A 17,690-nucleotide genomic window follows, 5' to 3' on the forward strand; every position below is an offset into this window, starting at 1 on the left:
ACATAAATAATTATCGATATTTATTCTCTTATCTTTATCCCTTAAAATACTAGTGTATAGGTCGTTGGTTGAAGGATTAATTATATCGTTTTTCTCGGAAAGTCGATGCTAATTGTATGTTAACGATAAGGTGCTCAATGGAATTGCCTTCCTGCGTGACCTTTCACGCCCCCCCTGAATTATTAAACAGCTTCATTTTCTCACAAACAGTTTCGTCCATTCCGTGTAGACTTGTCGCCTTCCAGTACGTTCCACGAAATAGCTGCTGCAGGGCTGGAAAGTTTTCAGATCGAGTCGATTAGACGTAATAATGAAAAATAGAGAAAGCATATATTTTAAACATATAATATATTCATTTGTATACTTGTACATGTCTCGATTTTTTATACAACAAAATATCTATGACAACAGTACAGTATAGAGAACAATATACAATATATCGTTATATCGGTTGTTATTTTATTAATATACGAAACGCAAGCAGCTTCGCTTTCTTTTTTTTTTTTTTTATTAGACGTTTAAAGGTATTGTTTTATGATTGCATAAAATACAGAATCCTTGGTTTACTCTGCTGTACAGTCTTTATGTATGACTTTACTTTTTTTGTCTTGCTCACGATGGTTGCCGTCGCATAATTACATTTTGTTTTTATAGTAGATACACAAGGTATCTTTTATTACCTGTGAATACGATGAATTACGAAGTGGGAGATTTATAGATAAATTAGTGGAGCTGATTGCATTTATTAAATTTTGTGAAGAGGACACTTTTTTAGAACAAAGGGACATGTAAAGTGCTCTAATAAAAATGGCTCTTTCATTTTGAATTTGTATTTTGGGAGCGTTCCTTCAGACTTGGATGTTATTACGAACGAAAGAATTAATTAAAATTATCATTACTTTTTGTTAATTTCTTACATCCGTTTCCTTCCTCTCCTCAATCGTTATAATAAATATAACGAAGAAAAGGAAAATGAGATTTCTTAGTTGCTCCGACAGTTAATCAATCAGATAGAGTTTGCGTTTGTATAAAGATATCTTCGGTTACAAACAATGCAAAGTAGGCCTCCGTCGATTCCCGTCGTTTTTCGAGCCGACGATTTTATATTCGTAATAAAAAAAATCGATTTCACTCTTATTCCAAGTATTCGTTAGAAATGAAAGAGAGAAAGAGTGAGAGACACAAAATATGGGGAGAGTTGAAAATGGGAGAGAAAATTCTTAGTGAAAAAATATCCTATTTACATGTAATAGGTTATCTAGTTGTGCGTCGTCGATTCGTTCATTCGCCGTAGATTAGGTGTGTATAAAAATCTAAATGATGAAACGATAAGAAATTTTTCCTTCTACTCCACTTTTTTTTTCGTTTTACTTTGAATTAGCTTACAGCTGCTTTACTTACAGTGTAACAGTGCCAGGAGTTACGCGTCGCGCACAATTACGAGTATGCGAAATTCAGGTCGAAAAATTCGTGAATGTATTAAATATTTTTTATGAAATCTGAAAATTCATGTGATCTGATAAAAATCATTGTCGAGCATTTTTACTTTATTCCTGCAGACTTTTTTTTGTTCTTTGGGCATTCACTGCGTGATAAAGAAATATCAAAAACTAGTAAGGATACGAGAACCTTCTTATAGAAACTGTTGGTGGGTTTAACGGCGACAGGAAATCCTGGATAAGCTTTTGGAGGGAATTTTTTGCTAATCGAAACTGCCTTATTTCATGTTTCGCAATCCTGATCGCAAATTTTTTGTTTAACTTTGCAAAAACGTTCCTCGTCGAGCTGCGAAATATTTCCGTGCATGGAATCATACTTGGGATGAGTTTATGAGGAAGTCATGTCATGGATCGTCGAATAATTATGAAAATTGGATAATCTCTCGAAACGTATTATCAGGCAGGAATTTAACTATTTTTTAAGTGATTATTTTTGTCTCTTTCCTTTTCTTTTCATTCGCTCTCACCTTAGGCGCTTTAAAACACACTTCGAGTACGACATTCGTGCGTACGATCGCAATAATTGAATTATCTATACGAACACCTTACTCATATGCTATACACACCGTACAAAGCGTCATGATACTATAAATTTACAGTTCCCCATAGTAAAATATCCAATTATCTATTTTGCTAGTTCACACGGAAAACCATCGTAAAACCAGTCACAACGCGGCGCTTTGACGTCCGCGCCGGTAACGGCATTCAGCAACATGAACACATGGCACACAACACTTAAACAGTTTTTAATCTCCACTCTTCAGCACAATAATTTGATTATTTTTTTTTCGTCTTTAGACTGATCACCTAATCATTTCGACAGGATTCGGCTCACGAATGGCAAAAATAAGTGCCGTATCCACGATTGGGCGATGTTGGGCAACAGCGAAAGGCGAGGCAGAACAACGTCCACTTCGTGGTCGTGTTTTGCTGGTCTCTATTTTTGCTTGATATGCTACGTAATGAATCGCACCAAATGAGCCCTCCATTGGTCTAGTTTACACTGAGCAGTTGACAGGTGTAGTAAAGAACTATATTCATATTAAATAGCTGTTTAAATGGCGTTTTAAAACTAATTGATATTAATATAGTGCTTTAAAGAGTGTAGCGTAAGATGTCCAGTGTAAATTAGGTCATTGGACGATTTTACATAATCAGAATCATATTATTATACGCAAATGTATGTCATAACTCAAGGCAGCCTTTTCCATACTCGGTCAGCCGCTGTATAATTATTTCTGAAAACATTCCATATATTTTATCTCAGGATCTATAGGAACCTGTCAATAGATATTTTCTTATTTGCCGTCACAATTTACTTTGTTTTACACGAATGTACCTTTACCTCTGTGACGATATCTCGCAGTTTGGAAGACGCTGCCTTACTTTCTATACAATATTCCATAATCTATCGTGGTTAATATTAAATTCAACATGCTGTGTCTAGAGGTCGTGAACTCGTAACCTGCTACTGTTTTCGGGGATATTCTTAAAAGCTCTTACATTTTTTTTCACTCGTTTTAGCATTTGGTCACGCAATCTTCGTACGAGGGACGATGGTTATTCATAGAAACAATTATGTACACTATTTCACGGTTCTCGGACACAGTTCGTTGGACCATCCAATAACAATTCTTTCCACGTGGCAGAAGGTTTGAAGGAAAAACAAATAAAAAAGAAACATAGCGTCAACCAATGACAGAAACAGCGGAGCACGAATACTCGTCTTACGAGATAATATGTTTTGCTGTTCTTCATTGTCTCATTATTTCTTCCTTTCTCTATATCGAGACCGTTAAAGTGATTGGCACTTGACTGAGGCTGTCGAATGATCTTCGTAAGTTCTCGCTGCTAACGTCGTTCAGCAAAAAAGTAAAACAACCTTCTCATTAAATCCGTGCTGAAGCTAAACCCTACGTTACAATTCTTCCTTTACGAAGACCCTGTGTACACCTTTGGCTCGGCCATTTTTCTTTCCTTCATACGTTCACCTCAAATCAAGGATCGATATATAATTTAACTTGCGTGTTCGTTCAAGTAGTTTATCAACCACTGGTTGATCGTCTCCACGTTCTCGTTTACCCAGTGAATATTGAGCTTGATAGTTTCTAGACTCTGTTCAAGTGCTCGTTGGCTACCGCCGACGTCGACATTTTTAAAGTATTCCGACACCTGGAAAATGGTTAGAAATTTATTGCACAATAGTTCACGTGAAGCGAAAGAGTTAATATTTATAGATGGGTATTTGTTACCTCTTGGTAATCGTATTCCGTGGAGAAGTCTGAGGTCACTATTGATATCAATCCACTTAATGTGAACGTTCCGTTTCCAAACATGGCTTGCATTTTAGACCAGTAGGCTTTGAGATGCCTCCAGGCCAGAAGCTTCCCTTCTTGATTTCTGGAAACCACTGCGAAGACACCTTCCACGTCTTGTGGACGTACTTTGTCCCTGTCTAAGGACGCTAGTAAGTATCTCTGAAGCAACCAGGGATCAGTAGCTTGCCCGAGAGCATTTAGGAGGATCCTTCGTTCACTTGGAATTTGTGACTTTTGATATGCTTCCCAACAATAGTTCCATTCTTTTTCTCCGCCATATTTGATTCCTAGATATGCAAACGTACACTCGTTAATTCTATCTTATTATATTCGCTCTGAATACGATTCTTTTTTATTGAAACAACACAGTTATTATTCTAACCTGCTGAATATACGACTTCCTTCAAATTTGAAGAAATACTTTTTCCCTTTAGCATCCAATCATTAAATAAATCATGTGCTGATTTGACGACGTCTTCTAAGTTCACCCAAACTCCACAATGCAATATGTTACTTCGTAATAATCTATATTAAAAAAAAAAGATAATTTTTATCATTTCCACAGAGTTCTATAAATGTTTTCAGCTTATAGTATAGCATTGCAATATTTACTTCCTCAAGTGTGGACCATCATCTTTCCAGTTGACGTATCTGATAACTGGTCCAATTAATCTCTTTATGAACTTAAGATATCTTTTATACCCTGAACTCTCGCTCAGTTTGCTTGCCCAAGAGCTGAAGTGTTCGAGGGCAGTAGACCATGGCACAAAATCTCGTTCGTTTAAAAGATACACGGAAAGTTCTAAAGGAATCGTAGCATTCAGTATTCCAGCTTTGCAGAGTGTAAAAGCATCGTCAATAAGATTGGCACGGTCGGCTGGACTGAATTTCGTATGATTATTAATTAACGTAGATATAATTGAAGTCCACATTTCTTCGGGATATGCGACACGATAAAAACCAGTCTGGTTAATGTTTCCCTTGATGAATTCGACATCAGTTGGAATCTCGAAGGTTACTAAAGAACCAGTATAATTAATATCATAAGACATTTTCTAGCGTACATTTTAAATCTCACCATCAGTCATATTCATCCATACGTTGTGCACATTTTGTGGCTCTTTGTCCGTATAATAGCTGAGTGGGACGTACCATTTATAATTAAATGGCGACTTTGGCAGTAAAAGTTCTGTTTCATTATCAACTGGTGACAAAAGTAACCTTTTTTGTGTGGCCGTTATGATATTACCTTCTCTACTGATAGTAATAAGTGGAAAACCCATTTGTTGAGTCCAGGTATCCATTATAGCCTACAAAATAAAGTACAACGTACAACTAATATACCGACAATCTTTAAATTCTATGTAACTACTATAAACATACCTTAACGTCAAATGTATGATTAGAATGCTTGGTAAAAACCGCCCAAAGATCATTAGTATCCGCATTTTGATAAGAATGCGAATTTAAATAATCATTAAGTCCTCTCTTCATGACGTCTTCGCATAAGAAACTTTCCAGCATATAGAGAATCGACGCTCCTTTACTATAGCTTATCGCATCAAAGATGGCTTCTATTTCAGAAGGATCCTTTACTGGAACGCTTATAGGATGACTACTAACCAAAGCGTCTAAACGAAGCGCCGGTTGTGTTTTTTCTAATATAAATTGATCCATCATACCCCATTGGGGTGACACATGATTAACACCCTTGTGTTCAAGGAAGCTTGCAGCACCTTCGTTTAGCCATAAATCATTCCACCATTTCATGGTCACCAAATTTCCAAACCATTGATGAGCCAACTCGTGAGCAATCACTATAGCAATCCATTGATGTGCTATGGTCGACGTCTCTACCGGATCATACAGTATTGATGTTTCTCTATACGTGATTAGGCCCCAATTTTCCATGGCTCCAGCAGCAAAGTCAGGAATGGCTATCAGGTCTGGAATCGATAATTATTGAATTTTTACATGTTGATAATATAAACGCGTTATAGTAAGAGTCATAATACTTCTGTTAATTTTATTCTTAATTATATCTACCTTGCTTTGGCAGTGGATAATGTACGCCAAAAAATAATTCAAAGTAATCCATAATCCTTGCGGCTATCGAGACGGCGTATTGCGCTTGCGGAAGCATCGATTTCGCTGCGTAAACGCTTACGGATACGTTCCGCCGTGTCATTTCGGATACTCTCTCGTAATCGCAGACGACGAAGGCCACCAGGTACGTCGACATCTCGACGGATTCTTGGAAGTCATCACGGAGCTGAGAATTTTCATTGTTCTATGTCAGGCTTGTATAGATGCGGTTCTGGCCGATTTACAAGCGATGATATTTATAATGAATGCTTGCCAATTTATGATTTTATGAATGAATTCGATGTCAGGTGCTGATAAGCAAAAGCTTTTAGTAATGATATATTTTTATAGTGAATTTTCTTTTCAGGTGTCATTTTATATACTTTTAATTTTTATGCATTTATGGGAATAGGTATTCAATTGTATATTTCACTTACGAGTCCAGTTCCCATATAGAAACCAGCATCCTCTGTATTGACTACAGGCATGTTACACAATGCTATGTGAAATCTGTCTCTGAAAATGGACATTTTGAACTTCGCTTTAAATTGCGGTTCATCGAAGCATGGAAACGCGGAACGAGCGTATGTGGGTTCAAAATGCGTCGTGGCTAAGTATCTGAAAATTAAAATAATACATGTTATGTGCACTGTTTTACTAGTTTTTGAGTAAAAAATATTTTTTGAAAATTGTGTTCATTTTACCTTTTTTCTCCGTCGGCTGTTATGTAGCTACTCAAATAAAAGCCCTCCAGTTCGCTGGACAATTTCGAAACGAATCTCAGGTGAACCGTATAATTTCCACGTTTTCGAAATTTGCTTTCCTCTAATTCTAAGTAAAGTTGCTGATGCTTCGGGTATTCCAGTAACTTAGCAACTTTCAATCTATGCCCCTTGCGATCTTGAACCATCTGGAACAGAGGAACAGAAACTTGGCAATGCATGATATTTGTAATTTATTTGGCATAAAGCAAATAACACACCTTTTCACTTATTGTCAAGTTTTTACTATGGAAGACGATAAAATTGGTCTCTTTGTCGACATAAAACTCAATCGTGACTTGTCCTGTAAGAGAGGAAAACCAATTTTACGTATAAAATATATTTTGATATAGGAATGGATTATTTTTACAAAAAAAAATGTACAATCTTCTTAACTTCACCTTTGATTTCCAAAGTCGTTAAATTTGGATGGATCGTAATGTTGTACCTAGTAGGATGGGCAAACGTGGGCAGTCTAACATTATTCCATGGGAAAACCTAAAAAAAAATTATAATACCACATAAATTTATCAAGTAAAAGGAGTAAGTGCCTTGTCAGACTAAGCCATGCTTTTTCCTAGACGGATAACTCGCCGTGTAGAGTGAATTTATGGATGCCCATTTTCAGGCGCAGTCTTTCTACACATATATATTTTTTATCAGTCGCGCCAATTTTTGGCACACGTGAAAATCTGTGCTATCGAATAACTCAAGGCTCGAGCCCTATTCACTCGGAATCTTTGTCACCGAAAATTTACGTTGGCAGCCACATAATAAAAATAATAAAAAATGATATAACGGCAGTTATTCCATTATCCATTAGGATTTGAGCATTTTTTTTTCATAGTTACCTAATCTTCATCCTACAAAACAAATACACTTTCGTTTTTGTCAATATTTTGAAAGTCGTACAAAAAAAATACTCCAATATCATAGTTCACAAATAATTAGAAATACCATCAAGAAAACAGTAAAACAAATAAAAATCGTCTATTCCCTTTAAACCTGCGCAAGTAGAATCTATTTCTAAAGTTTTCTATGTTGTACGGAGCAGCGACGTTAATTGAATATTAAATATCGCAATTCAACATAGCACACAATACTTTATATATTACAAGTAACCAGTAGATTACATAAGATCGATTTTATCCCTAATAAAAAAGACAAGTTCATAATAATCGAACACAGTTTGCATGAATGGCTTGTCAGGTTCTTAGAAACGTACAATCATCCCTAATGCCTCCTGTGAGGATTCCACACGCGATTAGAATATTATCCAGTTAGTCTTACCTCACCATTAGTAGCTAGAGGCTTACTGCTCTCCTTATCTTCCTCGGCTTCGAGATTAGCTGGTTTCTCTCCAGCACATGGGCAGTCTGTCGACACGCGTAGAATAGAATTTGATGAACTGATAAGAATAACGACTGTACCACAGTTATTTATAAAAACAGGCAATATCTCACCATTCTGTGGTCCCGCAAAGGCAATGATGAGTGATATGGCGAAAAGAACGGCGAAAACAATGGTGGCAATGCATAGTGCCCTTTTTTGTGAACACACGGCAACACCGTTGTGTTCATAGATGCTACGCTTGTGTAGACCCGTGTTACTGTCCCCTATAAATATATTTAATTATAGAGCAAGGATAGCACGAGAAAATTGTGATAAAGACAAAAAATAGCAAAAAATAATGAATATGAGAATAATATAATTTACGTCTTATTATGGTCTCATTTTTAAGCGTCAAGGTCTGCGATGTCTGCTGTCCAATTTAATTTGCCGCTCAATGATAATACACCCAGGGTATTATAGATACACGTAGCTAGGCTTTAAATTGGATCTTAATTAAATACTTGGGCAAAATTTAATGTTGAATTAACCGTATTAAACGAATGTATACCTAAATAATGATTGGTTTCTATATATTTATCCAGAGTAGAGTATATGGAATAAACAAACACTGGGTATACATATGACATAAGAATATATATTTCAACATAATTGATACCATGTATATAGTACGGCCTAGATTTATCCACGATAAAAATAATATCAGCGTGAGAACAACCATGTAGAGCTAGTTACTTTAAACGTTAAAGGTGCGCTCGAACATCACGCACCACGTACGTAGAAAAAGGCTTTAATTTGGAAGATTAGAAGGTTCACTTATTGATCGTAGACACGTGCTTTAACGTACTCGTGACGAGTATTCGAAGCAGCGTAACTGTGCCAGCCGGTCAAATACGTAACGAATATAGGAAGAGGTACCTAAAGTCTTACCTAGAATTCTAGATTCGTTTTTCATGTCCATTTTTCTCTCCTAGATCCATGTCCTACATCTACCTGTGTATCTGGCACATGCCTATTCACTAGAGCATCGATCTAAGTATATCGATGCTCTGGAAAGGCCTGTTTTATCTTCTCTACTTTTATACCACTATTTCCCACCCGCAGGCATCACATAATATACATATATTTTCTCTACAACTTCCTATCAGGTACAACTGTCCATCTCACCTGTAAGAAAGGCAACATCGTCGACATCCTGTTCGCTCATTGCGAACTGATTGAGTGGCGGCCTTCTGTATACAAAACCTTTTACCTCGCCTTCGTTCGAGGCATACGAGATTTTAATAAGGGGTTCTCTCTGCTCCGCCAGAATTTGCAATTAGGTCACAGAAGTGCACTAGGAGGGCAGTGATGATTGGTGCGCGGGTCTCGGCCGGGCGAAAGTCAAAGTCATACATGTACGCACCCTACGCACTCAACAGTCACTCAGGTACACAGAGGTTAAAAGCACTGAGGCTCGTGTGGAAATTATTGGAAATCGTCTATGCTCTTGCACTAGGAGGTATAGGGAAGACTTGGAAATGAATACTTTAACTGTCACTATTCGTTCCAGCCACGAGGAATAGTCGACACGATTGGTTACCGCTTTCTACGGTGTTTTTAGGCCGACGGGACAATCCGGATTACGACGAGGACTAGCGCGATAATCGGTACACGTAACGACACGGCCAGACTTATGCAGTTCCTGAAGAGACTGCCTTTGTCGGTTGTTATGTAGAGAGCACTCTGCTTTGACATTTCATTGGCATTAAAGTGGATATAGCGACTGCGGTGGTAGGCAGAAATGGCGGCGCTTTCCAAACTCCGGTTGGGGCTGCTGACGGAGTCGGATTTGCAGACCCGTGCTCGAGGGATGTTTCACGGCCCACTGGCACCATCTCGTGGTAACTGGAGGCATCTATGGTTTCGGCCAGTAATGTTATCGATTTTCCTAGGAGTACTTTGTCGGTAAGGGAGAATTACTACAGATCGACTTTAAGTCTGTTTCTGTAATGCTTTTTAAAATTTGGACATTTTTGCTCACGTTACATGATGGTTCTTTCCGTTAAAAATATCTTATCGGGTACTTGATATCGCTCTGAATATTAAAGAGGTCACACCCTTTTCTAACCCTTATTGACTCCTAGAGTCGAGGACTGCTGGAGAGTAGGTACGTGCTTAAGTTTCAACACACGCCATGAAAGAGCTTCCTGACCTTGAGGGATGCCATTTGGATTCAACCCCACAATCTCTGTTCATCGTCTCCATACATGCGCCCTTCGCGGAAGAAATTGTGCTCCGGGATCTCTCGTCACCCTTTAAGGGAAGTCGGCGCGCGAAACATGAATCACGAATCGATCGGCGTTCATCGGGGGTGTTCTATTCGCTACTCCCGCTATTTGAGTCATTCTCAATCCATCGTTATTCGTACTGTCTACCCTTCGCGTTACATTCGCTGTACTTTGATCACTCGCTTGGATTCTTACTTTATCATTCATTAAGACTTGTTCGAGCCGAAGTGTCGTCTCTGTATTTAAAAGCGTGGCAAATTTTTATAGCTACCAACTTCACTCTAATGTTTAATTCTTTGAATAAGAGACGCACGCGAAAGACTTTGCGCTCGGCCTCAAGTTCAATAACCTGAACGAACAAAAACGCGGGTAGACTGACGACAATAGCATTTCAGAATGGCTTAACACTTCCGTTTCTCAAAAAGACGACGACCCCTGTCCCTTTAGATAGTAATGGCGTCTTGGATATTATATCACAATGTAAATATCTGGGAATACTTTCACAAATTCGACGTCCATTATATGTCACGATATACGAGATAATATTGGAAAATCAGAGGTGTTATAGAAAAATCCTCTATAAAATTTTGTACGTTCTCCATATGAACTTGGGAGCCATAATATTTCGTGATTCAAATTATTCAAATAAATTTCCTTTTTTTTTCAATTTATATGCGCCATGGTTGCCATGGAGAAAACTAATACATGCTCTATTTTTAAGTCTTACAGCCACGTGAAGTACGCGTTATACATAAATAAGCAAGCATTAACTATGGACGAACTAAGGAGGCCTTAAAATTTCAGATCTCACCTTTACCTATCTCATGTACGTACCACCGACTGACATGGGTTTAATGGCAGAAGTCAATAAATTACCCTTCGATATCTTCTCTATAGAAATACTTTGGCAATTTTGTCTATACCAATATTAAAGGGAAAAGAACAATAGACCAAAACTCAGCATAGTTCAATTGAATTTGAATAAATTTCAGGTGAATCTTCCTGTTTCTTTTTTTCTCGTCTATACGTTTAAGTCAACGAGAACCGGAAGTAGATTCTAATTCGCTTCAATAGTTATGGAATGGGGTCGTTCAAAGGCGATTGAACTTTTGAACTTGTGACCTCACTGTTTCGGCAAGCGATTCACTTTCAGATGGCTGGTTGACCTTTGCGGGTTAGTTTCCCTACCCAACAATGAATTATTCGAATATTTCGTTTTCAGCCACGAGTTACGCGCACATTTATTCTCTCCGACCCAGACCAATAAATTTGATTAGAAATCGTTGCCCGTTGCTAAGGTGCAAAATCGATAGTTGAAAGATTCAACAATAAAATTTATGCGCCTGTCAAACCATCATCCCCCCAAACACTTGTTCCCTTTAAGGACAGAAAACATATTTCAGATACTTCCAAAAGAAGTCACGACAGCAGCTATTTTGATTTTCACATAAAAGTCGGCTCCCTCATCACGTATGTCACACGTATGTTAAAAACATTCTATATCCTATCATGTCTTAGAACAATTATTTCAGGAAATAAAGTTACCTGAATTTCCAGCTATTTCCGTATTGGCATTGCCGTTCAATCCAGGACTTCGTGAACTGGAAGTTTTGCCCAGCGGCTCCATCCGGATTATCTCGCTGCTGCTCTCCCTCGTAGACGCAGGCTGCGGCATTTTACTTTGGTATCAACGCTCGTTGTGCTTCACACGAAAATAAATAAACTGAATAACAATAATACAACGGGACACGGGCGTTTCTTTAAATTTCAAATTCACCCGCGAACCGCTCAACGTAATTCCCATTGACAGCCGCACTAGTCGTCCAAGTCGTCGCACGTTTTTAAATTTATTCCTTGCAGAAAGAATATGTCACCCGGTATGTTCCTCTTGTTCAAAGGATTCAACGTCGCGTAAGTCTCTCTCCCATTTCGAATATCGTCGCTACGCTATGCTCTTATTTGATTTGCTCTCGCTCATTTATGTGCAATCGTACCACATACTCGCGACATATATATATTTTCATATATATATATATATATATACCTGTATATTTTTAAAATATATATTTATATATAGACAATATATATATATATACACATATACAAATGATGAGAAAAGTGCATCGATCGCAATGTGATATCTTGCTGGAAACTTCTTTAGCAAGAATGTATTCGATTACGACAAGAAGCTTTACAGAGTCTCGTGTCTTAATAAAATCCCTTCTTATTCCTCTTGGTATCCGTAGATTTAAAACTAGACTGGCCACAGCGGATTATCCACCTAACCCTGCTTCCTTTATATCGGCGAAAACTTGCTAGATTAGTACTTTCAAAAGCACGCGGCAGATTTGGTCCCAATTTTTTATATCAGTAAAAATGGCTATAGCCATCGCGCGGTAAAGTCTTTTGGTAGAAATTTACGACGCGTAGAGAAAGCTTGGAGTATAAAAAAGATGGCGACGCCCGAGTCGAGTAGTGCTTTTTTTTTCTTCAGTTCGCCGCACGTATGTAGGTTGCGAGTGCGATGTTACGTTAATTATATTACCATAGGGTTACCACTCGTGGTGGAATATCGCGACAATTAATTGCGTCTATGAACGACGTCGGATCAATCATTTTAGTGATATGTGATGTTTCCTCTTCTCCGGTTACGTTTTTATATATATATATATTTTTTTAAGAGATGACGAAGTCTTGTTCAATTAGTATTTCAGTCTATACACGTGGACTGTCGTGGACACGTGGAGTGTCGCATCCATTTTACTTGACGCATTGCCGATGGATGGATTTATTTTATGATTTATTAAATTTTTTGTATTCGATCAGGAATTTAAGCTTGGATTACTAACATTTGAACTACGCCGTGAGTCTATTTGCCATTGATGCGGATCATTGCGTCGTTTTCGGTCACCCGTTATACCTGGAATCAACGAAAGGGTATATTAAGTCATATAGAAATTAATTTAATGTCGTAATTAAAGGAGAGCTCTTGTTGGATAATTGAATGACTTGAATATATATATATATATATATATACATATAACGTGTAGTGGTTCAACGAAAACGAAAGGGTATATTAAGTCATATAGAAATTAATTTAATGTCGTAATTAAAGGAGAGCTCTTGTTGGATAATTGAATGACTTGAATATATATATATATATATATATATACATATAACGTGTAGTGGTTCAACGAAAAATATTCAGGTATATAGAGCCTCTGGTTTTTGTTCATGTCAATTTTCTCGATTAAAAATGGAAGGAAAAATACGAATTCTAAGGCATACTGTAACAATAGAATACTTCGGATGAGATACCGATATAAGTTTTTTTTTAAGGAATTTTATCTCTTGATTGCTTCGTTATGTGATCTTGATAAAAAAATATACATAGTTTTACATAAAGGTGAGTATTATATAAGAGTATAGTATTATATAAGTTTTAAATATTGGCAGCGTGATACAAAGGTCGTTTACTTCGTATTTATATGAATTTTACGTATAACATGCTTAAGAGTAAATGAAAAAAAAAAGTGTTAAATTATACTGGAAAACGAGGTAAAATAAAAGTGTGCTATTTTCGGAATTTTTAAAACGAGTCTGGCGAAGCAACGCGGAGACTAATTGAATCAGCAGAATGAAGTAAAAACGAAGTGAAAATGGTCAGCTCATTAGGCGCGAATGTCTCAATGCAAGCCAAACCTCATTCGTTACCGAAAACTTTATTGCGGAAACTCGATGGAAATAACGTTTCGATCTAAAAGAAAGAAACGAGGTTATATTTTCCTATGTATGCGAACTTGTACGAAAAATTTGCTCTCTCTCCAATCACTGTAGCTCAAATCAAATAGTATACATGTAATATCGAATTTCAAAAATTATTTTAGACTAGAAAACTTTTTACATCCCATTAACGTCAGACCTCGAGCTAATTGCGCGTAAAAGCATGACTTAAGGTTGAAGGTCGTTGCCCATCCACGTAAAAGCCTTTGGATATCAAGTGTGGGAGAAACGCTTTTAAAAAATCATCCCCCACCCCCCCTCCCAATATAAAAAAATGCCCATTTTTAATACTTAGTACAACCGAAATTTTTTTTAGCAAAGATCAGTTCAGAGCATTAACAATGATATCGAAAGAAAAGTCTAAGGAAGAAAATAAAGAAAAATATACAAAAGTGTCTTTGCATCTGTTCTCGGTCCATGTACATGGGTCTGGTAGGCTTTATTCGCCAGAGAAATCATCCCCTTTAATTTAGAGTGCACCCCCTCTGTCTCGGTAATATTATTCCCTGGGGTCTCAAAGGCAGGGACAGGGGGCCGTGGATACGAATCGATCGTCGAAAACGTATAGGGATGTTGGTCCAACTATTTTCGATCTAATAGTACCAGCGTTCACCCTATATATAATTAGCTAATCGCGTATTGGGAGTAAAGAACCTAACTAACCCAGCTTAGATCACACGTGCCTGTGGAAGCCAATAGAAAAAGACAAAGCCCTATGGCTGTTTGTAAAGGATACACTATCGGGCGTGTAGTGCCATCGACTAAAACTAAAGGAAGAAGAAAAATACGAAACTCCGGCGTATCGCGTGTGCTGCGTTCTACGCATATTCTTCCCTATTTATATCGGGAGTAAATTTATAATTGGGATTTATCGTGTCTCGCGGGATGAGAGACTGTGCCATGGACCCTGCTACCCAGACGCATATATCATTCGCTGACACCCACGAGAAGATACGCATCAGGCATCACCAATAATATCGCCAATGGCCGATTGCCCAAGATTAACCATAGTTCCAGATATTATTTATCGGTCGTCCTACTCTGAATCGCGTGAAAATTACGACGGGGACGACATCGCCGAAGATCTTTCATGTGGGTATCTCATCGGTAACAGATAATTTTAATTATCTTCAATCTACTATCTTCACCTTTACTCCCACCCAATAGACTTAGAAATATATTTTACTTGGATAATAAATGTCTCTTGTAATACTACGTAGTACTACGTAATAATACGTAGCAGGTACCTGGAAAGTACATAAAAATTGACAGTTATATATGGGCAATGTTAAAATTCCAAAAAATATTCAAAGACTTATTTGTTAAGATATACCTGATGCATATGATTATATTCCTCAGTAAGAAATTGTATCATTTTCTATATGTTCCAATACACATTGTCTATTCTAGGTAGACTCTGCTTATAACTAGATTCACGCGGACATATGCTTTTCCCTAATGTTGAATTATACATTTTTTCCCTGACTTGCTTCTCCATTTCTTCCGATGAATTAAACATCCTTGCGTAAGGATACCGACGATATGATTTGTACAGATGAGATGGAATAAGCTCGAGTTTCTTTGATCCGGTAAAACTGTCTAGTAATATTACAGTGGATATGTTACCTATGTAGTTAGACAAAGGTAAAGATTATTTGATATCGTATAAGATCAATTGTAAATAAATTATCCCATTTTCCTGATTTAGATATATTATTTTTTTTTTTATGTAGAATTACCTATTTTCAGATTCACATTGCATTTTCTTGCAAACTAGGTAATATGGGAATTGCAGAAATTTATTTCAATTTTGGTTTTTATCTGCACGAAGCTGAATGCTTTTCAAGACCTCGTCATTGTCTGTAACGTAATTACACACGCGGTTGCTGGAGACTGCATTTAACAGAATCTCTCACGCAATCTTCATGTGATTTTGCGCTCTTGCTACGCCAATAATTACCGACGATTTTCGCGACGCGGAAACGATCGCACGCTCGTCTGTAATTGCGAACTGGAGGCTTTTGACTGAGACTTCGTGAATTTCCGTTCAGTGCAGGATGTACTCTTGGAAAATAAATAGAGAAAAGTTAGGAAATATCAATTAATTAAAAATGTTACTGTCAACTTTACAGTGAAAATTGTGTATATTATTTTTATAGGAATTACGTGTGGCGTAAAATGATTAGTATGACTAACGATACCTTAGGTCGAGATAGAAAATTATTATTATTATTATAATATATATACATAATTGTTCTGTCATTAAACAATCATCTATTAGCACTTTACTAACAGATCGATATGTCAATTCTCATTACGATTGATTGGACAGTACAAATATCAATTTAAAAAATCCACCCTCAATTGTACCCAGTCAAATACTAACTATAAAAGTCCGCAATTTCGTACTCTATAAAACTGACACTGTACTGTAAAAATAAATTTCAGAGTTGATTGTATAAATAAAATAAAAATCATTTAAAAAATAAATTATCATTACAAAGTAATAAAAAGAACGAACATGATATTGAAACAAAGTATAATTTTACCTACCAGCATGGCGATGGAGATAATATAATATGGTTTAGAACAGTCAGCCAGTGGGGATGTCAGAATATTTATAAATTTAATTAACTATTTATAATTTATCATTAACGTATCGAAGGCATATCCATAGTCACTCGAGTAGCACTACAAGCACGTTTAGAATTTTTTTTTCGATTTACGTCTAGCTTATTGATCTACGTTCAACGTTCGTTTTTCACCAGCGCTCAATACTCGAGGTATTCGCTTCTACGAGGATCTAAGAAATGAGAATGGATGAAAATGCCAGAAAAGAATTGTCACGTAGTGCTGACGAGGAACGACGTAAACGGTCGGGCGGTGAGAGTGGAACTGAGTTTGAGAATTGAACGTGGTGAATTTCTGGGTACAGGGAGGCGCGTCGGTCAAAGGCAGCCACAGGTTGCGCTCGCCCCGTTCACGCAGGCAGGGGATGAGAATTGGCGGGGCTGAAGATAGGGGTTGAAGACGTGGAGCGAAGAGTGAATTAAAAACCTTCAAGGATCTGGAGTCGAAACGAAAGACAAGACTCTTCAGCAGTCGACATTCGTTACTTCGTCTACTTGCTATTTCCAACACCTTATGGCACGGTTTGACTCTTCAACAATTACCACTTCGCATCGGAGACAAGGAATATGAGGATAATAATAATTAAAAATTTTGTATGTAATTTTATTTTTCGAAACTTTCTAAGGAAATTTTATCGGAATTTTTTATTTCATACAGACTGATTTTCTCATAGCATTTTTGACTCCCTAGGCTTATGGTAATTGATTTATGCTAGATCCGCTAGATGGGGAGTAGGGTGAGAGTGGAAAAAATTTTGGGGTTGGTCCTAGTTCACCCTGCGATAAAGTAGTTGGTTCGGTCGATATTGTACGGCTAAAGAACCGTAATATTTGGGGCTTTTATTTTTTCCATTTCGAGACACAAGCAAGTGTCGACATTGCTATACTCAGAATGATATTATTAGAGCATCCTTTGATCGGCCGACCAAGGAATTATTTTATTAACAAATTTTCGATATATATATATATATATAATATTTCGATTATAACGATA

The 17,690-nt window shown here is 37.2% G+C and overlaps 2 protein-coding genes across 8 annotated transcripts in view; one reads left to right on the forward strand and one right to left on the reverse strand.

Moving 5' to 3' along the window:
- The window catches only part of LOC107263046 (high affinity copper uptake protein 1), a 34,979-nt gene that overhangs the window by 15,448 nt on the left and 1,841 nt on the right, over positions 1 to 17,690 (forward strand). The gene's annotated exons all lie outside the window — the stretch shown is intronic.
- On the reverse strand, positions 443 to 16,969 carry LOC107263029 (glutamyl aminopeptidase). 6 transcript variants are annotated; one of them, XM_025080390.1, is made up of 16 exons: positions 16,701 to 16,969; positions 13,133 to 13,203; positions 11,829 to 11,985; positions 8,127 to 8,279; positions 7,954 to 8,039; positions 7,065 to 7,161; positions 6,885 to 6,967; positions 6,607 to 6,812; positions 6,340 to 6,520; positions 5,864 to 6,089; positions 5,201 to 5,763; positions 4,896 to 5,127; positions 4,430 to 4,835; positions 4,200 to 4,342; positions 3,752 to 4,104; positions 3,516 to 3,671 (listed from the first exon to the last, which is right to left on the reverse strand). In XM_025080390.1, exons 3-16 carry the CDS (start codon positions 11,956 to 11,958, stop codon positions 3,516 to 3,518), a joined length of 3,015 nt encoding a protein of 1,004 aa, XP_024936158.1. In that variant the 5' UTR covers positions 11,959 to 11,985; positions 13,133 to 13,203; positions 16,701 to 16,969. The 6 variants fall into 6 exon arrangements, with proteins under 6 accessions (XP_024936157.1, XP_024936159.1, XP_024936158.1 ...); XM_015729813.2 differs by having other exon boundaries at positions 16,620 to 16,969; XM_015729812.2 differs by having other exon boundaries at positions 12,829 to 13,203; positions 16,620 to 16,969.

The sequence above is a fragment of the Cephus cinctus genome, unplaced genomic scaffold (assembly GCF_000341935.2).
Source record: "Cephus cinctus unplaced genomic scaffold, Ccin1 Ccin1_scaffold0132, whole genome shotgun sequence".
NCBI classification, from domain to species: Eukaryota; Metazoa; Arthropoda; class Insecta; order Hymenoptera; family Cephidae; genus Cephus; species Cephus cinctus.

Excerpts from the sequence above, each read along its gene's own strand:
- LOC107263029 (XM_025080389.1), bottom strand. The coding sequence starts at position 11,958 with ATGCCGCAGCCTGCGTCTACGAGGGAGAGCAGCAGCGAGATAATCCGG. Across the intron at positions 7,162-7,953 it reads CTCTAGCTACTAATGGTGAG|GTTTTCCCATGGAATAATGT; the intron begins GTAAGACTAACT and ends ATTTTTTTTTAG. Across the intron at positions 3,672-3,751 it reads CGGAATACGATTACCAAGAG|GTGTCGGAATACTTTAAAAA; the intron begins GTAACAAATACC and ends ACCATTTTCCAG.